The 27,224-nt window shown below is 49.4% G+C and overlaps 1 protein-coding gene across 8 annotated transcripts in view; it reads left to right on the plus strand.

Moving 5' to 3' along the window:
• The window catches only part of RIPOR3 (RIPOR family member 3), a 106,008-nt gene that overhangs the window by 25,571 nt on the left and 53,213 nt on the right, over positions 1-27,224 (plus strand). For 4 of the 8 annotated variants that reach the window (XM_071079142.1, XM_071079141.1, XM_071079150.1 and 1 more), the window contains one exon: positions 6,559-6,705. The exons of 2 other annotated variants lie outside the window; for them this stretch is intronic. In XM_071079142.1, coding sequence (XP_070935243.1) covers positions 6,700-6,705 — 6 coding nt within the window. In that variant the 5' untranslated portion in view covers positions 6,559-6,699. Of the gene's footprint in view, positions 1-6,558; positions 6,706-21,674; positions 21,817-27,224 lie in introns of all 8 variants that reach the window. 2 more of the 8 variants (XM_071079144.1, XM_071079145.1) reach the window with 2 other exon arrangements.

Genomic DNA, 27,224 nt, shown 5'->3' on the forward strand with positions numbered 1-27,224 from the left:
GCCCCGGCCTCCCAAAGTGTTGGGATTACAGGCTTAAGCCACCATGCCCGGCCGGGTTTCTTCTTTACCCCCTCTTTTTCACTTCATGGTAGACACAGCACCCTTTCCTAGTGAGCCCAAACACAGCCTCAGACTCTATCTCAACACTATACCCAAAGCAACCAGTATCTCCCACCTTGGCGTTGGAACCTGAGCCAAAACTCTTCATAATTCCTGCTCCAAGCAGATGGAGATGGAAAAGCGCACTCTGAGCGTTGAGTGATCTGCCCAGTGTCACAGGGAACTCAGGCACACAACCCTCCTGACTCAGCCAGCCCCCTTTCCTGTGGGATCCTGCCTGGTGTGAGCCTTGAAAGCAGGTCTGTCCCTCAGTGGAGATTTCCACTCCAGGCAGCAGCTGCACGTGCACATGGAGAAGAAACAGACTTGAGGTCAGAGCAAAGCCAACAGCGCGACTGCCGACCCAGCTCTCAGGGGTGGCACACAGACAGGCGGGAGGGCTCACAGCCTAGCAGCCACACTGTCCACCACAGAGATCTCACTGGGCTTCACAGTGTCCTACCTTAAATATTAGGTTGGTGCAAAAGTGATTGCAGTTTTTGTCCTTGAAAGTCATATATTGAGGCCGGGCGCGGTGGCTCAAGCCTGTAATCCCAGCACTTTGGGAGGCCGAGACGGGCGGATCACGAGGTCAGGAGATCGAGACCATCCTGGCTAACACGGTGAAACCCCGTCTCTATTAAGAAATACAAAAAACTAGCCGGGCGAGGTGGCGGGCGCCTGTAGTCCCAGCTACTCGGGAGGCTGAGGCCGGAGAATGGCGTAAACCCGGGAGGCGGAGCTTGCAGTGAGCTGAGATCCGGCCACTGCACTCCAGCCTGGGCGACAGAGCGAGACTCCGTCTCAAAAAAAAAAAAAAAAAAAAGAAAGTAATATATTGGGACCAGGTGCGGTGGCTCACGCCTGTAGTCCCAGCACTTTGGGAGGCCGAGGCAGGTGGATCACATGAAGTCAGGAGTTCGAGACCAGCCTGACCAACATGGTGAAACCCCGTCTCTACTAAAAATACAGAAATTAGCCGGGTGTAGTGGCGAGCGCCTGTAATCCCAGCAAGTCAGGAGGCTGAGGCAGGAGAATCACTTGAACCCGAGAGGCGGAGTTTGCAGTGAGCCGAGACCACGCCATTGCACTCCAGCCTGGGGAATAAGAATGAAACTCTGTCTCAAAAAAAAAAAAAAAAAAAAAAAAGAGAGAGAGAGAGAGAGAGAAAGTAATAAGTAATATATTAGGTATTCAAGCATTAGATACAATTAAATCTAATAATGTGCTCGAGTTGGCGGCCACTCAAATGGTGAGAGAGGTGAGGTGTTTTCCTTTGGGGATGGGGATCACGGTTGTCTTGGACGGTGGGACAAACGGCTGGCAGCAGTCTAGGGAAGCCAGAAAGTGGAGAGTAAATCCTGAGGTGGCCATGATTCTGCCAGCTCAGCTTTGCCCAATGAAGGGGAGAAAACAGGTGGCAGAGAGCCAGCCACTTGTTTGCCATAGGAAGGCACTGAAAGGCTGTCCTGACCTCTAGGGGCCTCTTGTGATATGAACTTCATCATTGTAGGGAGCTGACCCTGGGGTCATGTGCTCACCACGCCAAGACCTTCACATGCGTTATGCTGATTAGTATTCACAGAATAGCCCTGGGAGGCAGGTGGAGTTATTCCCTCTGATCAGATGCTGCACTGGGGACTTGGAGAGGTGGAGTCGCACTGCCTGACCCTGGCTCTTAGCCACTGTGCCATACTCCACGGGCTGGCAGACACTGGGAAGCAGAACAGAACAGGGTATGTGAGTCACCTGACAATCATTAAGCACGTTGTAGCGAGCAGTAGGTCTGGGTAAGGTGATGGGAGGCAGCATGCGGGAGTCCCAGCCTCAGGTCACTTGCTGAAGGACAGAGGTGCACTGGAGAAAATGTGGCCTCGGAGGCAGAATTACGTCAGTGAATACCTGTGTGACTCACTCAGTTGAGCTCAGGGCCTACAAACAGGTGCAGTCAGCAGTTTGAAAACTTTTTTTTTTTTTTTTTTTTTTTGAGATAGTCTCTCTCTGTCACCCGGGCTGGAGTATAGTGGTGAGATCTTGGACCACTGCAACCTCCACCTCCCCGGTTCAAGTGATTCTCCTGGCCTCAGTCTGCAGAGTAACTGGGACTACAGGCATGCACTATGACACCTGGGTAATTTTTATATTTTTGGTAGAGACGAGGTTTCACCATGTTGGCCAGGCTGGTCTCGAACTCCTGACCTCAAGTGATCCGCCCGCCTCGGCCTCCCAAAGTGTTGGGATTACAGGCGTGAGCCACTGTGTCCGGCCTGAAAACTTCTTGTCTAGCACAAACTCCCATTGTACACGTGAGAAAGCTGAGGCTCGGAAAGAATTGACTTGCCCCTTGTCACCATGGCCAGAGAGTGGTGGGATCAGGACTGGGATCCTCCCTGGGGTCCTGGTCCAGTGGATACCCCTGTGGGTCCAGAGAGAAGGTATGAACTGTGATGGAAGGGCAGTGGTGGGCCACCTGAGAGGAGGGTCCTGGGTGGGCAGAGGCATCCGGGCACACCAGATGGAGAAATAGCTTAGAGCACTGTGTCTTGCTGTCTGCAACAACTCCCCAGGGGAGGGATGACAGCGGTCACGGCTGCACCTGTGAAGTCCACCACCTGGGCTCCAACCTAGCCCTGCCACTCTCCAGCCAGTGGCTCTGGGTGAGTCATGTCACCTGCCTGAACCTCCTGGACCTCAGCACCTTCCTCTCAAGGGACATTATCCCACAGCCCATTGCCTGGCCCTTAGTGCCCAATTTCACCAATATGACCAATTATGACTGCTTATTTATTTCCATTTGGAAATTTACTTTTTTTTTTACTTTTTTTTTTTTTTTGAGATGGAGTCTCGCTCTGTTGCCCAGGCTGGAATACAGTGGCGCAATCTCGGCTCGCTGCAAGGTCCGCCTCCCGGGTTCACACCATTCTCCTGCCTCAGCCTCCCGAGTAGCTGGGAATACAGACTCATGCCCAGCTAATTTTTTTGTATTTTTAGTAGAGACGGGGTTTCACCATGTTAGCCAGGATGGTCTGCATCTCCTGACCTCCTGATCTGCCCGCCTCGGCCTCCCAAAGTGCTGGGATTACAGGTGTGAGCCACGGCGCCCGGCTGGAAATTTACTTTTAATTCCTTTTGGCTTTCCCCTTCTCTGAGGGCTCCTTCTTTAGAGGGTCCTGCCCTGGATGAAGACAAAAGCAGATACTCCCAGGTAGTCTGGGACACACCCACGCCTCCCATGGGTCTGGAAGTGGCTGGAGGAAGAGTGAGTCTGTGGCTGATCCTTTTCCTCATCAGGAGTCAGCTCCTTGGAGCCTCCAGGGATGTCTGAAGCGGCTGCTGATTGCGGAACCAGCTGGAAGGGAAATTAGAGGGCAGATGTGGCCACAACGGAGGCTGCAGCAGTCAGAGCTTCCCCGCAATGTAGTGGGACAGGTGCCACGCCTGGAGCCCCTCAGCCCCATGTTCAAATCCCAGCGTCGTCACTGCCTGCCTGTCGAGTGGATGTGATTCCTCTCATGGTCGGCTGAACTGGCTATGAACAGCAGCTGTCCCATGCGGGAGCCCAGGGGAAATGGAAAACATCTCCGCCCCAGGCCAGCTTCCCCTTCTCTCCCAGGCCCCGACCTGCCCTTTAGACTCAGGAGTCCCTGCTTCACCCTTTGTCCAAGAGACAACACAACTCTGATAACAGCAGTTCCAAGGCTGAGAAGGGGGGTTGTCGTGGGGACAGCGTGTTCCTGCAGCTAAGCCTTAGCCTCTTTGCCTCTCCTCAGAATGCTTCAGCCCAGGAAAGGGGAACTTGTCACTTGGGACTTACAGGGACACTGTTTTGAATGTAAACTCTCCCAAAGAGCCTCTGCCTGCTTTAGGGAGGAATGTTTGTTTGGGTTCTATGAATCAGAAACCTACTCTACCAATTTCAGGTTTAAAAAGGATGGGTCACGAGGCTATGGAGATGTTTCTCTTGGTTATTAAAAATATGTTAGGCTGGGTGCAGTGGTACATGCCTGTAATCCCAGCACTTTGGGAGGTAAAGACAGGAGGATTGCTTGAGCCCAGGAGTTGAAGACTGGCCTGGGCAACATAGTGAGACTGTGTCCCTACAAACCTACAATTTTTTTTTTTAGACGGTCTCGTTCTGTTGCCCAGGCTGGAGTGCAGTGGCATGATTTTTGCTCACTGCAACCTCTGCCTCCCGCGTTCAAGCGATTCTCCTGCCTCAGCCTCCCAAATAGCTGGGATTATATGCATGCACCACCACGCCTGGCTAATTTTTGTATTTTCAGTAGAGACGGGTTTTCACCATGTTGGTCAGGTTGGTCTCGTACTCCTGACCTCAAGTGATCCACTCACCTCGGCCTCCCAAAGTGCTGGAATTACAGGCATGAGACACTGCACCCGGCCTCTACAAAATTTTGTTTTTTAAATTAGCCAGGTGTGGTGGTTCCTGTAGTTCCAGCCACTTGGAGGGCATAAGTGGGGGGTGCTGAGGTGGGAGGATCCCTTGAGCCCAGGAGGTCGAGGCTACAGTGAGCTGTGTTTGTGCCACTGCACTCCAGCCTGGGTGACAGAGCAAGACCCTATCTCAAAAAAAAAAAAAAAAAAAAAAAAAGTGAAATCCCAGAAAACCCAATGACACTAATTTAAAGGAAGATTTGTTGGTTCATGTAACAGAAAGTTCAGCGGTAGTGCTGTGATTTGGATAGGGGTTGTCTGTCTCCAGCAAAACTCATGTTGCAATTTGATCCCCAATGTGGCAGTGATGGGAGTTAGGGCCTAGTGGGAGGTGTTTGGGCTATGGAGGTGAATTCCTCATGAATGGCTTGGAAGTGCCACCCTCTCGCTGGTGAGTGAGTTCTTGCTGTCATTCTCGTGAGACTGAATTGGTTCTCCATCTAACCCATTGCTGTGAGAGTGGGTTATTATAAAGCCATGATGACCTTCAGGTTTTCCCCTGTTTTGCAGTCTCCCTTCTGTTTTCCCTTTTCCTGAATGTGGTGATGCAACGTGTAAGCCCTTGCCAGAAGTCAGGGCCATCCCTTTAAATGTCTCAGCCTGCAGAATTATAAAATGAAATAAGCCTCTTTTCTTTATGCATTACCCAGTCACAGGTATTCTTTTATAGCAACACAAAACAGACTAAGACAAGTAGAGTGGGTTTCAGGTGAAGCTTGATCCAGCCACTTAGCTCTATCACTGGGATCCAGAATCCCACAGCACCCGCTCCTCTTTCTATATGGATGTACTCCCAGAATGACCACCCCACATCCAGGTATCCATGACCTTTTAACTCAAGTAGCTGAACCAGCAGGAACATCCTGTGTCTCTTGATCCACATTTCTGAGGGAGGGAATCCAGTACCCAGGCTCATCCTTTTAGGGCATGCGTCTGAAGTCATGTTTGTGGCCAGTGAGTGAATGGTCTCTCCCGGGTCCGGTGTCCGTAGCTTGCTCAGTCATCAGTGGCCAGACCATGTGGGTCACATGCCTCCTCCACCTCCTTAGAGACAGGGTGTCTGAGAAGGGGTCACAAATAGGTCAGTCACCCCAATACCTCCCCAGGGAAGTCAAGACTCAGCTGGTGAGTCTCCAAGGACCCCGTAACTCCTCCCTGGCCTGGAAACCACCCAAAGAGGCCTATTTTGGTCTTAATTTGTAATTTTGGGAGAATTTTAAGTTTGGTTCTGGTTAGAATTTTTTTTTTTTTTTTTTTTTGAGACAGAGTTTTGCTCTTGTCACCTAGGCTGGAATGCAATGGTGCAATCTCGGCTCACTGTAACCTCTGCTCCCATCCGCCTCCCAGGTTCAAGCGATTCTCCTGCCTCAGCCTCCCGAGTAGCTGGGATTACAGGTGCCTGCCACCATGTCCGGCTAATTTTTGTATTTTTAGTAGAGACGGGGTTTTGCCATGTTAGCCAGGCTGGTCCTGAGCTCCTGACCTCAGGTGATCCACCCCCGTCAGCCTCCCAAAGTGCTGGGATTACAGTCGTGAGCCACCACACCCGGCCCTGGTTAGAATTTTTATGCCTGGGTATTTCCTGATGTTTTGTTTCTGGTTCATTCAGGAGGAGAAATTCAGACTTCGGTTCAGGAAATGGTTTTAATCACTGTCCCCAAGAAATCGGCCAACAAGTACACGTGTCCACCATGAGGTGGAAAACCCAGAATCATTTTCAGATGGCTGTTAACCAGTGGCAGGATGGCTGCTGCAAGCAAACGCTGTATTATTATTTTTTAAATTTCATACCAGGAAAAGGGTTTTATCTTCAAAACAATGTATCCATGTCACTAATCGGTCTGGAAGAACTTGTTTGGCCAAATTTAGAACCCACAATAAGGTCAGAGAGAATAAATTTAGAACTGAACTCTGAGCTCTCAGGGCCAGCAGTTCCGTTTGGCACTGTGTACTTGCTAACTCCATCTGCCACCTTGAGCTTGACTGTATTTCCCCTTTACCTCCCAGGTCCACCAGAATTTGCAGGATAACGTAGCCTTGGAGAGTAAGACCTGGCATCTAAACCTGTCTTCACCATTTAGAAGCTGCGTGACTCTAGGAACGTGTTTCACCTCTCTGAGCCTTAGTTTCATCATCTTTTAAAGAAGGATGGAGGTAATAATAACATCTTATAAAATAACACGTTGCAAAGATTGATTAGAATTTTTTTTTTTTTTTTTCTTGAGACAGAATCTTGCTCTGTTTCCCAGGCTGCAGTGCAGTGGGGCAGTTACAGCCCACTGTAATGTTGATCTCCTGAGTCTAATCAATCCTCCCACCTCAGCCTCCTGAGTAGTAGGCATGTGCCACCACACCTGGCTAATTTTAAAAAATTTTATTTTGTAGAGATAGGATCTCACTCTGTTGTCCAGGCTATTTTGTAGAGATAGGATCTCACTCTGTTGTCCACTCTGCTGTCTCACTCTGTTGTCCATCTCACTCTGAGCCCAGGTCTTGAACTCCTGGGCTCAAGTGATCCTCCCAGCTTGGTCTCCCAAAGTGCTGGGATTACAGGTGTGAGCCACCTCTCCCAGTTCAACCATTCTGATTTCTGTCTCTGAATTTGAGTACTCTAGGAACCTCATATAAAAGGAATCGTACAATACTTGTCCTTGTGTAATGGGCACATTGTCTTAGCATAATGTCTTCATGGTTCATCCATGTTGTCACATGGGTCAAAATTTTCTTCCTTTTTAAGGCTGAATAATATCTCCTTGCATATATACACACCACATTTTGTTTATCTATTCATTTGTCAGTGGACATTTGGGTCTCTTGCACCTTTTGGCTATGATGGATAATATGGCTGTGAATATAGATGTACAAATATTTGTTAGAGTCCCTGCTTTTGCTTCTTTTGGATATATACACAGAAGTTTGATTAAGACATTTTATGGAGGCTGGGTGTGGTGTCTTACACCTATAATCCCAGTACTTTGGGAGGCCGAGGTAGGAGGATCACTTGAGCCCAGGAGTTTGAGACCAGCCTGGGCAACAAACTGAGGCCCTGTTACTACAAAAAAAAAAAAAAAAAAAAAAAAAAAAAAATTAGCCAGGCATGGTGGTGCACCTGTAGTCCTAGCTACTTAAAAGGGAGGCTGATGCAGAAGGATCCCTTGAGCCCAAGAGTTCAAGGTTGTAGTGAAGTATGATCGCACCACTGCACTCCAGCCTGGGTAACAGGTAAGACCCTGTCTCTCTCTAAAAAATGAAAAAGATATTTACCCTATGTTTGGCATATAGTAAACGCTTAACACATTGTAGCCAATAAAACCAGTATTAGAAAAATACTGGGTGAAATTTTTAAAGTGCAGATTTAAGAATGAGATGTCATTTTTGCCTGTCAAATTAACAATAACTAAAAGGTAATAATCCTCAATGCAGCTGGGATGTGGTAAGATGGGTCTCTCTCTCTCTCTCTTTTTTTTTTTTTTTGAGATAGAGTCTCACTCTGTTGCCCAGGCTAGAGTACAGCAGTGTGATCTTGGCTCACTGCAACCACCACCTCCTGGGTTCAAGCAATTCTCCTGCCTCAGCCTCCTGAGTAGCTGGGATTACAGGCATGTGCCACCATGCCTGGCTAATTTTTGTATTTTTAGTAGAGATGAGGTTTTGCCATGTTGGCCAGGCTAGTCTCGAACTCCTGACCTCAAGTGATCCGCCTGCCCAGGCCTCCTAAAGTGCTGGGATTATAGGTGTGAACCACCACGCCTGGCCTCTTTCTTTGTGTGTGTGGAGAGATGGGGTCTCACTATGTTGCCAGGGCTGGTCTTGAACTCCTGGGCTCAAGCGATCCTCCAACCTTGGCCTCCCAAAGTGTTGGGACTATAGGTATGAGCCACCTCGCTTGGCCATAGGGTTCTCTCATACACATCTGTAGCTAATCTTTCTAGAAAGCAACTTGCAGTGCTAAATATGGTATATCAAGGCTCTTGGAAGTGATCATACTATTTGATCAATCATTTAACTTCTGAGAATTCATCCCAAAGACAGAGCCTCAAACATAGACCAAGATTTGGGTCTAGAGATGTTTATCACAGCAATCTTTATAATATTGTGGAAGCAACCTCTATTTCCATCCATAGGAAATGGTTTAAAAACTAATGTATGGACTATTTTGCAGTCATTAGAAATGCTTGGCTGGGCACGGTGGCTCATGCCTGTAATCCCAGCACTTTGAGAGGCCAAGGCGGGCGGATCACGAGGTCAGGAGATCGAGACCATCCTGGCTAACACGGTGAAACCCTGTCTCTACTAAAAAATAGAAAAAATTAACCAGGTTTGCTGGTGAGCGCCTGTAGTCCCAGCTACTCGGGAGGCTGAGGCAGGAGAATGGTGTGAACCCGGGAGGCGGAGTTTGCAGTGAGCCGAGATCACGCTACTGCACTCCAGCCTGGGCAACAGAGCGAGATTCCGTCTCAAAAAAAAAGAAATGCTTACGAGTTGACTGGGCGCGGTGGCTCACGCCTTGTAATCCCAGCACTTTGGAAGGCCAAGGTGGGTGGATAACGAGGTCAGGACTTTGAGACCAGCCTGACCAATGTGGTGAAACTGCGTCTCTACTAAAAGTACAAAAATTAGCTGGGTGTGGTGGCAGATGCCTGTAATCCCAGCTACTCAGGAGGCTGAGGCAGGAGGATCATTTGAACACAGACAGGAGTTTGAGGCCCGCCTGGGCAACACAGCAAGACTCTGCCTCTAAAATGAGGCAATGAAACAGGAAACTGTATACACTATATTGTTTTATGAAAAAGAGATAAATATTGTATATATTTCTCCTATAAAATAGGTACTGTTTGCATTTACTGTTGCTGAACCTTCACTAAGCTCTATATATACTTTCTCTTGTTTACTCCTCCCAACAATCAAAGAGGTAGGTACTATTGTTACACCATTTTACAGATGAGGAAACAGAGGTTCCAAGTGGTAACATGATTCTCAGGGTTACACAGCCAGCAAATAGCAGAGCTAGGATTCAAACCCAGGCCCTTCAACTCCAAAGAGTATGAAAGAAGGGGACAGCCTGGCCAACATGGTGAAACCCTGTCTCTACTAAAAATACAAAAATTAGCCGGGCATGGTGATGTGGGCCTATAGTCCCAGCTGCTCAGGAGGCTGAGGCAGGAGAATCGCTTGAACCCAGGAGGCAGAGGTTGCAGTGAGCCGAGATCACACTACTGCACTCCAGCCTGGGCAACAGTGAGACTCCGTCTCAAAAAGGAAAGAACAATTCTGCAGTCAACCCTAACCTAACCATAGGAGTGATTTTTACTTTCTTCTTCATAGTTGTCTGTATTTTTTTCCCAAACTGGGAGGAGGTAGAGGGAGCAATTTACTAGATAAAAAGGGAAAGAAAGAAAGAATTGCTAGTTTCAAGCAGGCATCTTTGAAGATAAAACATGAAGGTCTCGTGCCTCATGCCACGAACTCAGTTCGTGTTCATCTTTTTTCTGGTTAAAGAAGAGCAGAGTGTCCTGGCTGAGTCTTTTGGCTGATTACTTAATAATGGGAGGGTGTGCTGTGGACACACACACACACACACACACACACACACAGCCCACGCCAACCGAGACAGGAGGGAGACAAAACCCAGCAGTAGCCAAAACTCTGCTAGATCGATGCAGACTGTTACAGGCGCAGCTTTCCAAAAAGCAGAGCTCAGTGAAATAAATATTTTTCCTGTGAGAAGAGGCTTAAGTCGGCGATCTTAACAACCCCCCAATTCATTCCAGATCCACTCAGAGCAGCTGGCGTCAGCGGGCCCATCTTGATACACTTAGGTTTGCTTGCTAACTGCAGTGAGCCCGTGTGTCTGGCTGCTTTCACCCACTGGGCAGTGTGCCCTGGGGCACTGGGCAGGGGGGCAAGGAGGAGTTTGTCCCTGGGGAACCCTCTTCCCACTCCCTCAGCTCCCCACAACTTCTGGGGGTTTCTCACTTTTTTTTCCCCTGTAAAACCACTATTTAATCTAAACTGGAGGCCTGAGAACTCAACCTCTTCTTGGCAAAAGGCTCCATTCTCTTAGTCCTGGAGACAATATGCAGGAAGAATGTACAGTCAGGGACTCAGGAAACATACAAATGGAAAGTCTGGGTTACCTCAAAAAGCGGGAGCTTCACTACCCAGGGAGAAATTCATTGATTGGTTCATTTACAATGGTTGGCTGGGTGCAGTGGCTCATGCCCATAATCCCAGCACTTTAGGGGGCCGAGTTGGGCGAATGGATGGCTTGAGGCCAGGATTTTGAGACCCGACTTGGCAACACAGCGAAACCCCATCTCTACTAAAAATCCAAAAAGTAGCTGGTGTGGTGGTGCATGCCTGTAGTCCCAGCTACTCGGGGAGTTGAGGTGGGAGAATCACCTGAGTTTGGGAAGTTGAGGCTGCAGGGAGTGGTGCTGGCGCCATTGCATACCAACCTAGGGGAAAGATTGAGATGCTGTCTCAAAACAAACAAACAAAAACTGCCAAACATGCAAAAACAAAGCAATGTTTAATTGAATCACCTCCTAAGTGTAAGATGTGGAACAAAGCTGATATAAGAGAGGACAAAGCCACTGGAGATACAGATTCATTCATTCATCTATCCCTCCATTCATTCGTTCATGGAAATTTGCTGAGTGCCTCCTATATGTTAGGTCGTCTCCTCCTAGTGCTGAGGACTTAGTAGTGAACCACGCAGACAAAAACCCTACCTCCTGGGTGGGTCATGAGGTCAGGAGTTCGAGACCAGCCTGGCCAACAGAGTGAAACCCCGTCTCTACTAAAAATACAAAAATTAGCCGGGCGTGATGGCGGGCACCTGTAGTCCCAGCTACTTGGGAAGCTGAGGCAGGAGAATCAATTGAACCCGGGAGATGGAGGTTGCAGTGAGCCGAGATCGCGCCACTGTACCCCAGCCTGGGCGACAAGAGCAAAATTTCATCTAAAAAGAGAAAAAACTGTGCTTCCTAGTACTTGCCTCCTAGCACTTCTAGTTGGGATGACAGACATCAGACAAGGACAAGGTAATGTATGGAATGTCAGATGGTATTAAACGCTAAAGAGAAAAATAAAGCAGGAAAAGGGAATTGGGAGATAGGGGGCTCGGTGGTCACACTTACAGATGAGGGGCCAGGAAAGGCTTCATGAGAGGGTATATTGAAGTCACAACCTGCAGGAGATGAGGGGAGCGCATTAAATAACAGTGACCCCTGGATCACGCAAGTCCCTTTTCAATGATCTTTCAGTGCTGATTATGCCAATGAGAAATACCCCAGGCGGGTGGATTGCTTGACTCTAGGAGTTTGAGACCAGTCTGGGCAACATGGCAAAACCCTGTCTCTACAAAAAAAATACAAAAAGTAGCCGAGTGTGGTGGTGCATGCCTGTAGTCCCACCTACTTGGGAGGCTGAGGTGGGAGAATTGCTTAAACCCGGGAGGCAGATGTTTCAGTGAGCCAAGATGGCATCACTGCACTCTAGCCTGGACAACAGAGGGAGACCCCGTCTCAAAAAAAAAAAAAAAAAAAAAAAAGCCAAGTGTGGTGGCATATGCCTGTAATCCCAGGAGGCTGAGGCAGGAAAATTGCTTGAACCCAGGAGGCAGAGGTTGCAGTGAGCCAAGATCGTGCCACTGCACTCCAGCCTGAGTAATAGAGGGAGACTGTCTCAAAAAAAAAAGTATAGAATTTAGTGGGGGGTTTTTTTTTGTTTTGGTTTTGTTTTTTGGCATATTCACAAAGCTGTGCAACCATCACCACTAGCAGTTTTACCCCAAAAAGAAACCCCATACCTATTAGTAATGACTCCCATTCTCCCCTCCCCCAACTTCTGGCAATGACTGATCCACTTTCTGTCTCTCTGGATTTGCCTGCTCTGGACTTGGATGTCAGCGGAGCCATACCTTCTGTGGCCTGCTGCGTCTGCCTTCTTTCACTTAGCGTACTGTTTTCAGGGTTCATCTGTCTCGCAGCCTGCATCAGGGCTTGGTCTCTTTTATATGGCCCTATCGTGTCCCTTTGTATGACTGTCCCACATTTTGTTTACCCACTCATCAGCTCATAAACATTTGAGCTGTTTTTACTTCTTGGCTACTATGAATAATGATGCTCTGAATGTCTGTGTACAGGTTTTGCGTGGACATATGTTGACATTGCTCTTGGATGTATACTTAGGAGTGGAATTGCCGGGTCGTATTTACATGTAACCATTTGCTTAATTTCATACTTAACCATTTGAGGAACTGCCAAGCTGTTTTCCAAACCAGCTGTGTGCTCTTACTTGTCACCAGCAGTGTACCAGGGTTTTAGTTGCCCCACATCCTCTCCAGCGCTTGCTGTGGTCTGTCTTTTGGATGATGGCCACCCTAGTGTGTGTGTGTGTGTGTGTGTGTGTGTGTGTGTGTGTGTGTATATAGTGGTATCTCCCTGGGGATTTGAGCTGCATGCCCAGTCGTCAGGACTTCGGTCAAGGCTGTGCTTATGGGTATAGAGAGGGCTCGGCGATTTCTTTTTTCTTTCCTTTTCTTTTCTTTATTTTATTTTATTTTTTAGACAGAATCTCTCTCTGTCACCCAGGCTGGAGTGCTGTGGTGCAATCTTGGCTCACTGCAACCTCCACCTCCCAGGCTCAAGCGATTCTCCTGTCTCAGTCTCCCGAGTAGCTAGGATTACAGGCACCTGCCACCATGCCTGGCTAATTTGTGTATTTTCAGTAGGGATGGGGTTTCACCATGTTGGCCAGGCTGGTCTTGAACTCCTGGCCTCAAGTGATCCACCTGCCCCAGCCTCCCAAAGTGCTGGGATTATAGGTGTGAGCCACCGTGCCCAGCCTCGGTGATTTCTTGAGGGACAGTCAGTGGGGCCTCAGGGTTTGGAACCTGGGAGGATTTGGGAGTGGGATAGGCCTGGGGAGAGTACATGCCAGGGACAGAACTGGGAGACTGGACCCACCCTCTTCCTGGGCCCAGGGTCACCTCCTCCCTTAACAGTGTAAGGCCTTGGTCTCAGGCTTCATTTTAGACCAAGAGAAAGAGGTTCTACAGCAGAACTCTAAATACAAATCCTTCCTCAGGGAAGCCAATGCAAAGGGAATCTTGAGGAGGGAGCTCCACTCAGGCCTATGCCGGACTCCAAGGGGGAGTTCAAAGACATAAGGTTTTGTCTTTGCCCCGCCGTATCTGCAAGAACATAACGCATGTACCATCTACTTTCCCCAAAGTTGTGATTTTCTGTTCAGGTTCCTGATTCCCTAATTGGCCTGTAGCTCCCAGAGCAGCAGATCTGGGCTCCTCCCTATCTTCTTTGGTGTGTGGGCAGTTCATTGAAGAACACTGGTGCATTGGTGTTAGTTCTCAGCTGGTTTCTAATATTTAACATATACAGTGTTTCTTGAGCTATTACTATGTGTCCTTACGACGCATACCCTGCTCTGATGATTTCCGTGCATTTTATTTCCACTGCTCTTTCACAGAGGAGGAAACCGAGGATATAAGAGGTGAGCAAGGGAGTGTGGACAGCGTTCCACAGCCAGTGGATGGAATTGCCAAGATTTGAGCATCGTTCCGTCTGACTCCAGAGCCTTTGTCTCTAACCACTAGACTATACTGGGAGGGTAGATTGAGTAGGAGCCTTCCATTTTCAGGCTTCCTTGACAGAGGGTGTATTGGTTTTCTATGGCTGTGTAACAAATGATCCCAGACCTAGCAGCTTAAAACAATATCCGTGTATGAGCTCACAGCTGTGTTGGTCCAGAGTCTGCTCATCACAAGGCTGAAATGCAAGATGTTGGTCAGGTTGAGTTCTTGTCTGGAGGATCTGGGGACAAATCCCCTTCCAAGGTCATTCAGTTCCGTGGGGCCATAGGACTGAGGTCCCCATTTCCTTGCTAGCTGTCACTGGGGGGCTCCTTTCAGCTTCTAGAGGCCTCCCGTATTCCCCACCATGTGGCCACCTTCATCTCCAAAGCCTGCAATGGAAAATCTCTCTCACGCTGAATCCCTCTCATACTTTGGACCTCCTTGGCCAGTAAGAGCCAGTATTATAGGAGGCTGAGGCAGGAGAATCACCTGAACCCGGGAGGCGGAGGTTGCAGTGAGCCGAGATCATGCCACTGCACTCCAGTCTAGGCCACAGAGCGAGAGTCAGTCTCAAAAAAAAAAAAAAAAAAAAAAAAAAAAAAAAAAGCCAGTCCTATTTGAGGGCTCTCTAATTAGGTCCGGCCCACCCAGGCTAATCCCCCTTTTGTCATATACGGTAACCATGGCAGTCAGATCATAATATTCCCAGGTTCTGCCCACAATCAAAGGGGTGGAACCTGTGAATATTATGGGCTTAGAGAAGTAGAGTGTCTTTGGGATCATCTTAATATGCCACTCACAGGGACTGGGGAAGGTCTTGGGTGCTGATAATAACAATAGCAATAGCAATAGTGATATTAGTACTTCTTTTCTTTTGCTTAGAACTTTGTGGATTACAGACTCATTCTACATCTGTAATCCTGCAGGAGGCTGTGATGGACTGAATGGGTCATTCTGAAATTCATATGTTGGGTTGGACATGGTGGCTCACACCTGTAATCCCAACACTTTGGGAGGCCAAAGTGGGCAAATTGCTTAAGCCCATGAGTTCAAGATCAACCTGAGCAACTTGGTGAAATCTCTTCTCTACTAAAAGTACAAAAAGTTAGCCGGGTGTGGTGGTGCATGCCTGTGGTCCCAGCTACTCAGGAGGCTGAGATGGGAGGATTGTTTGAGCCCGGGATGTGGAGGTTGCAGTGAGCAGAGATTGTGCCACTGCACTGCAGCCTGGCAACACTGTGTGAGACACTATCTCAAAAAAAAAAAAAAAAAATTCCTATGTTGAACCCAAACCCCCATGTACTGTGATTAGGAGGTGGGGCCTTTGGGAGGTGAATAGATCTCGAAGGTGGAGGCCTCGTGAATGGAATTAATGGGGTTAGTGCTTTTTTTTTTTTTTTTTTTTGAGATGGAGTCTCACTCTGTCACCCAGGCTGGAGTGCAGTGGCCGGATCTCAGCTCACCGCAAGCTCCGCCTCCCGGGTTTATGCCATTCTCCTGCCTCAGCCTCCCGAGTAGCTGGGACTACAGGCGCCTGCCACCTCGCCCGGCTAATTTTTTGTATTTTTTAGTAGAGACGGGGTTTCACCGTCTCAGCCAGGATGGTCTGGATCTCCTGACCTCGTGATCCGCCCATCTCGGCCTCCCAAAGTGCTGGGATTACAGGCTTGAGCCACCATGCCCGGCCAACTAGTGCTCTTATAGCAGAGGTTCCAGAGTGTTCTCTTGCCTCTTCCCTCCAAGTGGGGATGAAATGAGAGGACCATAGTCTGCAACCTGGAAGAGGGCCCTCACCAGAACCTGACTATGCGGTCATCCTGATCTCCAACTCCTTGCCTCCAGAACCATGAGAAATAACCCCCAACCCCCACCCGCCGGCTTATGGTTCTCTGTTACACACAGACTGCAGGCTGTAACATATGTGCCTGTATCCCCATTTCACCCATGGGGCGAGTACAGCTCAGACAGGAGACTGCCTAGCTAGCCTGGCTGGGCCTGAAGCCCAGATCTTTTGACCCCAGGCCAGGGCTTTTGGCGCCCAGAGCATCCCCTGCCCCCACTGGAAGCCTCAAACCTCATTACCATCCTTGGAAGGGGGCAAAGTATCTGCTTCCAGCCAGCCTAGCCCTCGGGGAGCACTTCCCTGTAAACTCACCCCATTGGGTCATCCAAATGGCTTTTACAGGAATTGCCTGTGGGCGAGCAACCTCACCTCATTAAGCAGGAAAAGCAATAAAACCCAAGGGCTGCAGAATCAGGATAGCTCCTGGGCAGGAAGCACCCAGTCCCTGGGAGTGGGGGGCACAGGCAGGCTGGGCCAGGCTTGGCTGTATGGCCAAGACCAAGGGTCCATGCTCTCCAGAGGGGAAAGTATCAGGACTGTCACCATTGTCCCACCTCTGAGTGTGCCAGGCATCCTTCCTGGGGGCCTATATATATATATATATATATATATATATATATTTTTTTTTTTTTTTCAGTCGGCTTGCTCTGTAGCCAGGCTGGAGTGCAGTGGCATGATATCAGCCCACTGCAACCTCTACCTCCTGGGTTCGAGCGATTCTCCTGCTTCAGCCTCCTGAGTAGCTGGGATTACAGGCACCCACCACCACACCTGGCTAATTTTTGTATTTTTAGTAGAGACGGGGTTTTGCCATGTTGGCCAGGCTCGTCTCCAACTCCTAACCTCAGGTGATTTGCCCACCTCGGCCTCCCAAAGTGCTGGGATTATAGGCATGAGCCACCGTGCCCTGCCCCTGATTCAATAACATCATATCCTTATAAGAAGAGGGAAGACCTGTGAAGACAGAGACACTGGGAAGTACCATGGGACAACAGAAGCAGAGACTGGCATCATGCAGTTACAAGACCAGAAATGTCAAGGATTGGTGGCCATCACGGGGAGCTCAGAAGAGGCAAGGAAGGATTCTTTCCTAGATCCTTTAGAGCAGGAGTCCCCAGCCCCTGGGCCATGGACTTGTACTCGTCCATGGCCTCTTAGGAACTGGGCCACAGAGCAGGAGGTTAGCAGCAGGCAGGTGAGCGAAGCTTCATCTGTATTTAGAACCACTCCCCATCGCTTGCATTACCTCCTGTCAGATCAGTGGAGGCATTCGATTCTCAAAGGAGCACAAACCCTGTTATGAGCTATGCATGCGAGGGATCTTGGCTGCATGCTCCTTATGAGAATCTAATGCCTGATCATCTATCACTGTCTCCCATCACCCCCAGATGGGAACGTCTAGTTGCAGGAAAACAAGCTTAGGCTCCCACTGATTCCACATTAGGGAATGTGAGTTGTATAATTATTTAATTATATATTACAATGTAGTAGTAGAAATAAAGGGCACAATGAGTGTAATGCACTTGAATCACCCCAAAACCACCCACCCAACCCCCACCCTGGTCGGTGGAAAAATTGTCTTCCACAAAACTTGTCCCTGGTGCCAAAAAGGTTGGGGACCGCTGCTTTAGAGGGAGCATGGCCCTGCCAACACCTTGATTTAGACTTCTAACCTCCAGAACTCGAAGACAATAAGTTTCCCTTGTTTTAAGCCACCCAGTTTGTAGCATTTTTTTTTTTTTTTTTTTTTTACAACAGCCCCAGGAAACCATAGAGTACTCTGAATTATTTATTTATTTATTTATTTATTTATTTATTTATTTATTGAGATGGAGTTTTGCTATTGTCACCCAGGCTGGAGTGCAGTGGCATAATCTCAGCTCACTGTAACCTCTGCCTTCCAGGTTCAGGCAATTCTCCTGCCTCAGCCTCCAGAGTAGCTGGGATTACAGATGCCCACCACCACGTCCAGCTAATTTTTATATTTTTAGTAGAGATGGGGGTTTCTCCATGTTAGTGAGACTGGTCTAAAACTCCTGACCTCAGGTGATCCACCCGCCTTAGCCTCCCAAAGTGCTGGGATTACAGGTGTGAGCCACGGTACCCGGCCACTACCCTGGATTTTAACCTTAGCAGCACAAAGTGGTAAGATAAGCTATACATTGTATTTTGTGTTTTCCTTTTAATAAAGAGAAAAAGAGCAAGTCCTCGCAATTGAAAGTGACTGTAAGATAATGCAGTGGCTTCCTATGTATAGATGAGGTCCTGGAGGCTCAAAGAGGATAAGTGACTTGTCCAAGATCACATAGTGAGAATGAGGCAAAGGCTAGACTTGAACTTGTGTTGACTCCATGGCCTCTGCTCACCTCTGTGTCAGTGTGTGGTTGTGTATCTCACAGGTTATTGGCATGTCTGTAAAGAGTCCCAAAATCCTAGTCCCTAGATGTCACTTTTGTTTTTTTCCTTTTGAGATGGAGTTTTGCTCTTGTCGCCCAGGCTGGAGTACAGTGGTGTGATCTCACCTCTGCCTCCCCAGTTCAAGTGATTCTCCTGCCTCAGCCTCCCAAGTAGCTGGGATTACAGGCGCCCACCACCATGCCCGGCTAATTTTTGTATTTTTAGTAGAGACAGGGTTTTGCCATGTTGGCCAAGCTGGTCTCAAACTCCTGACCTCAGGTGATCTGCCTGCCTCAGCCTCCCAAAGTGTTGATTACAGGCGTGAGTCACTGCACCCGGTCCCCTTTTCTTTTTCACATGAGCTCAAAACTTAGTACTATCCTTTTCCTTATGGGAACTACCTATGCTAGCCACATTTCCTGTAATGTGAGCCCCTGTGAAGCAAGCCTTCTTTCCCTGGTGATCTTCATTACAAAATTGGAGATGCATTCCCAACAAAATCATCTCCCAGTAGACCCAAGTAAGAATGTTTGGCAAAGTAGAAATTAATTAATAAACAACTTGTAGCACACAAACTCTAGTGTCTGCCTGGAATGTTTTGCAACACTTTTGGAAATTCTAGAATTACAATCCCAGCACAAGCTGTTTATTTCAGGCTGTTAGGCCACATACATATCTCACATGCTTGAGAATCTACTGACTCCACTCTGAGCATCAGGAATGGAGCCCCTCTTCCTTTTGTGTGGGCATTTATAGTGGCTAGTAGAGCAGGGTTGCAATACCTGGGAAGACCAGGAGGGGTCTGCTTCCAACAGGAAATGGATTTAAAGCTGAAGGTTCTTGAAATTCAAGGCTTTGGGTTCTAGAAAATAAGTCTGTTCCTTTGGGAGGAAATCCACTCTCCTCAGGATGTAGGTTTAACCATCTGATTCACTTAGTCCCAGGTCAGACATGGTGGCTCCCACCTGTAATTCCAGCACTTCAGGAGGCCCAGGAGGGTGAATCACTTGAGCTCAGGAGTTTGAGACCAGACTGGACAACATCGCAGCAAAACCCTATCTCTAACCAAAAATACAAAAATCTTCTGGCATGGTGGTGCACACCTATGGTCCCAGCTACTCAGGAGGCTGAGGCAGGAGGCTGAGGCTGAGGCTCTTCCTAGAGCCCAGGAAGTTGAGGTTGCAGTGAGCTGTGACCGCACCACTGCACTCCAGCCTGGGTGACATAGTGAGACCCTGTCTATAAATAAATACATAAATACATGAAGTTGCTCAGTCCTGGGAATGGAACAAAGATGTGAAAGAAAATCTGACTTTTCCTGCCTCCCTACCTAGACACGATCCTGCCCCAGGGAGGCACTTCAGCTGGGGTCAGAGTGCCTGGGACAGTCTCCCTCTCCAATCGGCACCAGGATGAAAAAGAAACTGCATATTTCACTGTCAAAAGAAAAACTAGAACAGCATGCCGGCTTGATGTGTCTCTTGTAAATTGTTTACCTCTGGAGGACCAGATGGCTCATCTCTTGTTGAACCCTTGACCACTTCCCGTGCTGTTAACAGCCTCCACTAGCAAACAGACCCGGCTCCACTGGCTCACGTGGCTGTGCGGGAGTCCCAAGGCCGGCTGGCCTGTGGGGAGTTGCGGGCATTCCAGAGGGCTGACTCAGCAGTCCTGGGCTCTGGATGCTTGAGGAAATGCAAGACAGGAAGGATCTAGGTTGGGCAAATGGTCAGGTGTGGCAGGGATGGACAGCAGCTGGAGGGAGCAGGGATGGGCTTGAACTGCCCATGCCTACAGGGTTCCCAGTGCCCTTAGGCTATGGCCCTAGCATCTCACCCACCTACAGAGTCCTTCTAACGTAGTCCCCATTCACCTCACCCGCTCACCTCTTACCACTCAGATGCCTTGGAATGTCAGCGTTTCCCCTGGCCCCACCTCGCCCTGGCTACGTGTTGGGTGGAGTGGGAGAGGCCGCATCTCCCGCTGCTGCCTTACAGGCCTGTGGAGGATCCACAGACACGGGATGGATTACGAACAGGCTTTGTCCTGACTATGATATGATCTGACTGTGGTTTTTTTTTTGAGGGGTAGTACAGGACACAACGGTGCTCTTGCCTTCCTGGGCAGTAGGCAGCGAGCTTTTGGCCGTCCCTGCCTGGGTTCCATCCTTAGACACCACAGAGCAAGGCCTCTCTGGAGCTGGCTGCTGGAATTTTTTTTGTAAACTACTTTATAATAAGAAATAGGGGCAGGGCGCGGTGGCTCATGCCCGTAATCCCAGCACTTTGGCAGGCTGAGGCAGGCGGATTGCCTGAGGTCAGGAGTTCGAGACCAGTCTGGTCAACATGGTGAAACCCTGTCTCTACTAAAAATACAAAAAAATTAGCTGGGCTTGGTGGCGTGTACTTGTAATCCTAGCTACTCGGGAGGCTGAGGCAGGGGAATTGCTTGAACCATGGAGGTGGAGGTTGCAATGAGCCAATATTGCGCCCCTGCGCTCCAGCCTGGGTGACAAGAGAGAAACTTCGTCTCAAAAAAAAAAAAAAAAAAAAAAAGGGCTGGGTGGCTGGGTGCCGTGGCTCACACCTGGAATCCCAACACTTAGGGAGGTTGAGGTTGAGGATCGCTTGAGCCCAGGAGTTTGACAGTAGTCTGGGCAACATGGTGACACCCCATCTCTACAAAAAAAAAAAAGAAGAAAGAAAAAAAAAGCAAACAAAAAAACCAAAACAGAAATTAGCTGGGCATGGTGGCACATGCCTGTAGTCTCAGCTACTCAGGAGACTGAGGTGGGAGGATTGCTTGAGCTCAGGAGGCAGAGGTAGCAATGAGCCAAGATTGTACCACTGCACTCCAGCCTGATGATAGGGCCAGATCTTGCCAAAAAAAAAAAAAAAAAAAAGAAGAAGAAAAGAAGAGAAAGATGTACCAATCCAGGTCATAAAAAGTATTACATGTTTATATTAAACAAATTAATGCATTTAACATGTATGCATGTTCTCCTTGAGCAACTAAAGTGGTAATTTGTTTCTGTGCACAAGAAAAGCCTAGAATTAATATATCTATTTTAGCAGTTATAAAATACTATGTTTTTAGTGTCAAAAATGTGCCTTAAGAATTTTTGGTTGGGGTCAGGTGCAGTGGCTCATGCCTGTCATCCCAGCGCTTTGGGAGGCTGCAGTGGGAGGATTACATGAAGCCAGGAGTTCCAAACCAGCCTGGGCAATATAGTGACAAACTAATGGACTTTTAAATTTTTTGTTTATTTTAAAATTTTTTTTACAGATGTGGTCTCACTCTGTTGCCCAGGCTGGAGTGCAGTGGCACGATCCTAGCTCACTGCAACCTTGAACTCCTGGGCTCAAGAAATCCTGCTGCCTTAGCCTCCCAAGTAGCTGGGACTACAAGCACGTACCACCATGCCCAGGTAATTTGTAAAAATTTAGTTTTAATTAAAAAATTTTACTTATGAGTGACCATGGCCCAGGACATAGCCTCAGGGGCTCCTGAGAACATGTGCCCAATTTTTTTTTTTACTTCTCTCTATGTTGCCCAGGCTGGTCTCAAACTCCTGGCTTTAAGCGGTCTTCCCACCTCGGCCTCCCAAAGTGGTGGGATTTGGCCAGACATGGTGGCTCACGGATGTAATCCCCGCACTTTGGGAGGCCACGGCGGGAGGATCACTTGAGGTCAGGAGTTTTAGACCAGCCTAACCAAGATGGTGAAACCCCAACTCTACTAAAAAAAAAATACAAAAATTAGCCAGGTGTAGTGGTGCGCACTTGTAGTCCCAGCTACTCAGGAGGCTGAGGTGAGAGAATCACTTGAGCCTGGAGGCAAACATTGCAGTGAGCCAAGATCCGGCCACTGCACTTCTGCCTGGCGGACAGAGCGAGACTCCATCTCAAAAAAAAAAAAAAAAAAAAAAAAAAAAAAAAAATGCTGAGATTACAGGCTTGAGCCGCTGCATCCAGATCTGATGGACATTTTACTTTTCTTTTTGGGTTTTTTTTTTTTTTGAGACAGAGTTTCGCTCTTGTTGCCCAGTCTAGAGTGCAATGGCACAGTCTCGGCTCACCACAACTTCCGCCTCCCAGGTTCAAGCGATTCTCCTGCCTCAGCCTCCTGAGTAGCTGGGATTACAGGCATGTGCCACCACGGCTGGCTAATTTTGCATTTTTAGTAGAGATGGGATTTCTCCATGTTGGTCAGGCTGGTCTCAAACTCCTGACCTCAGGTGATCTGCCCACTTTGGCCTCCCAAAGTGCTGGGATTACAGGCATGAGCCACCGAGCCTGGCCTCTGATGGATTTTTTTTTTTTTTTTTTAATCACTGTGGTATTCATGTGGGGCACAGGGTAAGGGGGAGGCAGGGATTAGTCCTGGTGAGTAGGGGTGGAGGTGGGAAGGAGGGGACAAATTCAGGGTATTTCTGAGGAGCAATGGAATATCTTGACCAAGGCCTTCCTCAGCGGGGGAGATGGAGCCATGCCCTGGGGGACTTTGCAGCCTGGCTGGGAAGACAATCTTCTCCCCCAGGGAATTAGATACCAGTGGTTAACAGATTAGCAACTTAATCTTAGAGACTGAGAAAGCAGTTTCCAAACTCTAAAACACAGAAGGAAAACCCGTGACAGATTTGGCCACATAAGTATTTGAAGCTTGTGTCTCTCTCTCACTCTCTCTCTTTCCCCCCCCCCCCTTCTCTCTCTCTCTCTCACTCACACACACACAGAACAATATAAGATTAAAAGGTGAGGGGCTGGGAGAAAACTGAGAAAGGATGGTCATCTGGGATTTATCAGCCGCTCCCAGGAATCAAGAAGAAGAAGGCAGATAACTGGACAAAGGAATAGGAACTGGTAATTCCCAGAAGAGGAGATTGGGAAGCCGGTAAACCTAAGGAAATATACTTAGTCTCATTAGGAATCAGGAAAATGCAAAGTAAACAAAGGCCCACCCCTAAGAGTAGTAGCCCAATGTAAAGGAGGGAAGTGGGAGCAGGAGGAGCCTCTCCTTGGAATGGGGAGGAGCCGGCCAGGCTCTGCGGAAGCAGAAGGGGGTGGGTGTACTACTGCGATGGCACAAACACACGTCCACGGGCTCTCCAGGGGGCCCCACCCTCACCCCCCAGACCGTTTCTAGGAGTAGTGGCTGAGCAGGACCCAGTGGAGGCCACCGCCCTGCATTTCGAGGGTTAAGTAAGATGCTGAAGGTCAAGCATGAGGTCCGGCCGGGCATTTCCAGCGGCTCTGTCTCGGCCAGGCCAGTGGCCATGCTGAACTGGGAGCAAGGAGAGTGGGAGATAAAACCCTCAGTTTCAGTTGTTTAGCGTGGGAAACGCTAAGCTGATCTGTGTACCACAGCTCCTGGGTGGGGAAGAGATGGGGAAGGAGCCTGTGGCCTGGAGGTGGCTGGAGACAGATTCCCAGGAGGGCTGGGAGGGGTCAAGGGCAGGGTCATGCTCTCCTACTTCCCTGGGCACCGAGCATCTTGGCCTGCAGGGGCCCTTCCAATAAGAAATAGGGCCGGGTGTGGTGGCTCACGCCTGTAGTCCCTGCTACTCACGAGGCTGAGGTGGGAGGACTGCTTCAGCCCAGAGCTGGAGGCTGCAGTGAGCTATGATCACACCACTGCACCCCGGCCTGGGCCACATAGAGAGACCCTGTCTCTAAACAAATTAAAACCAAATTAGCCAGGTGCAGTGGCACGAACCTGTAGTCCCAGCTACTCAGGATGGCTTGAGCCCAGGAGGTCAAGACTGCAGTGAGCTGTGACCCCACCACTGCACTCCAGTCTGGATGATAGAGCGAGACCCTGTCTCTCACAAAAAAAAAAAGGAGAAGTGAGCTGGGGGCGGTGGCTCATATCTGTAATCCCAGCACTTTGGGAGGCCAAGGCGGGCAGATCACCTGAGGTCAGGAGTTTAAGACCAGCCTGACGAACATGAAGAAACTCCGTCTCTACTAAAAATACAAAAAATTAGCCAAGCATGGTGGTGCATGCCTGTAATCCCAGCTACTCAGGAGGCTGAGGCAGGAAAATCGCTTTAACCCAGGAGGCAGAGGTTGCAGTGAGCCGAGATCGCGCCACTGCACTCCAGCCTGGGCAACAAGAGCAAAACTCTGACTCAAAAAAAAAAAAAAAAAAAAAGGAGAAGTGCATATTACAACTTGGTGTAACAATGAATACATTACTATTATATAATAACACATTTTCTTTGACCTAAAGAATCATTTTTTGTCTTCTGATCCTAGAAGTAATTCACATGTTCGTGGGCCCATGCATGGCCTGTGCGTCTTATGGAGAGGTCACTCCAAAAAGGAACCTCAGGGTTCTCCCAGGCAGCGGCAGGCCTGGAAGTCTGTCTTTGTTTTTTTGACTGTTTTGTAGAGGGAAGCTGCTCTGCCGTCCAGCCCTGTGGAGGGGAGCAGGGTTTTGTCCCTGAGATGACAGAGGGTTGGGGGCAGTTCACTCCAGTGACCAGTGGTTGGCCGAGGTGCGCTTCAGAGTTCAACCCACCTGGGTTTGAATCTACACCCTCCCCACGTGGAGCTGAGCCTGACCAGTGCGTGTGTTCATCACACTCAGGCATTTTTCGTTTGTTTATTTTCGGATGGAAAGGGGAGATAGCCCTTCCCCCGGTCTCTCCTCCCGTGCAGCCGTGCCGCAAGGCCAGGGTTGCAATGAAGGCAGGTCTCAGGCAGGTCTCGGCTCTGCTGTGGCAAAGGGGCCCCAAAGGTCTGAGGAATCCAGCCAGCTCCTCCAAGCTCATGTCCTTGGTCTCAGACCTACAGGCTTTGTCCACATCCTAGGCTGGTGACAGCATGTGTGTGTGTCACAGCTGGAGTGGCAGAGGCCCTGTGGGAGCTGCAGATCCAGGCCCCCTCCGTAGGTGTCAGGCTGTGTTATGCCAGAGTCCCACACCTGTTCGTGTGAGGGAAAGGTGCCTGTGTAATACTGTAGCCAACCAAATACCATAGTTTCTTCAATACAACTCATCTTGCCCATGGAAAATTATGCCTAAGCCACCATATGGGTCAATGAATGCTCCAGCCCAGATCCAAAGAGATGCCTTTAGCCCAGGGACGTGTGACAGTGTCTGGAGATGTGCCAGGCTGTCACGGGCTGTGCTCCTGGTGTGGGGACACTGCTGAACACACAGGACAGCCTCCACAGCAAAGCATTACATGCCAAGGTCCAGGGACCCTCCCATAACCAATTCCAGAGCGAGGGCTTCTGATTGGAGAGCCTCACACTGCATATCCCTTCATCACTCATGGGCCCCAGGTCAGGCATACACCCACCTGCACCACACTGCCTATACACAAGCACTTTACCTGTGTTGTATTTATTTATTTTTGGCTCACGGTGTTGCCCAAACTGGCCTCAAATTCCTGGGCTCAGCCTCCCAGGTAGCTGGGACTACAGGTGAGTGCCACTGCACCTGGCTTTTTATGCAGGCGTTTTAGGTGAGTCATTGGAGGCACAATGCTACCAACTTGCCACTTCAGGTGGCTCCATCTCGATGAGCCTCAGTCTCCTTGTCTATACAATGGTAACAGTGCCCCACACCAGGGGAGCTGTGGGGGTGAGTGACAGGCTGTGTGTCCAGCCCAGTGTCCAGGATTTAGAAAGAGGGGGTCTGTTCAGTGGGAGCAGAGCACAGGCTCGAGGCCAGACTTCCTGGGTACCAGGAATTCAGTGAGTGAATTCTTTGAGCAATGCCTGGCACTGCACAAGTCCTGTGGCCGTGTTGGGTACCACTGGCATTATTGCTGTTTTCAGGATTTGTTTGTGTGTGTGTGTTGGAGTCTCGTTCTGTCACCCAGGCTGGAGTGCAGTGGTACGATCTTGGCTCACCGCAACCTCTGCCTCCTGGGTTCAAGCAATTCTCCTGTCTCAGCTTCCCGAGTAGCTGAGATTACAGGCATGCGCCACCACGCCTGGCTAATTTCTGTGTTTTTAGTAGAGATCCGGTTTCAACATGTTGACCAGGCTGGTCTCAAACTCCTGACCTCAAGTTATCCATCCACCTCGGCCTCTCAAAGTGCTGGGATTACAGGCATGAGCCACCACACTCAGCCTGTTTCCAGTTTTTGATAGTCAAACAAAGTTGCTGGGCCTGGAACAGCGACCAGGTCACCTCACTCCCTCAGTGTCAGGGGTCTGTCTGCAGTCCCCAATTGCTCTCACCTTATCTCAGTCCCTCCTGCCTGTCCTCATCCTTATCACTGCTCCTACAGCTGGAGACCAGGGTGGGGTGCATTTGAGATGGGATCCCCAAGTCAGCCTGTGCTTCTTGGAGGCCCAGCTTCCCCCACTCCCTCCCACAACCCTCCCACGACCCTCCCACGGCCCCATCTTTATCTTCCTTCACCCCCTACGCCCCGTGCTCTCTTCCCCAGCCTGGGCAGGCCCCAGCTGCCTTCCCACCTGGCGCCCCGATACACAGCCACCCCCACAGTGGCCTCAAGAGGCTTCTCTCCCAAAGAGAGACTTTGTCTTCAAGGTGACCCCTGCCTGACCCCTGACATGGCTGGTGGGAGTGGTGACGGGGCAGTGATGGGGCCATTTGAATTAAAACACCCTCTGGATAATTCACAGAAATTCATGAGTCATCTTTATCTGGGGAAACGCCAGTGGAGTGGGCTGGGACCCAGGGCTGCAGACTGACAGACAGAGGGAAGCGGCCTCCCTGGACGCCGGTCCTCACTCCCGTGCCTGCTGTTGACTGGTCTGCGGGCAGGAGGCGTCCCTTTGCCTGCAGTCCTGGGACAGTGGACAGCAGGGGACACTGGGCCTTCCCAAGGAGTTGCTTCTTGTTCTCCTAAA

Source organism: Macaca nemestrina, chromosome 15 (assembly GCF_043159975.1).
Source record: "Macaca nemestrina isolate mMacNem1 chromosome 15, mMacNem.hap1, whole genome shotgun sequence".
In the NCBI taxonomy this organism is placed as follows: Eukaryota; Metazoa; Chordata; class Mammalia; order Primates; family Cercopithecidae; genus Macaca; species Macaca nemestrina.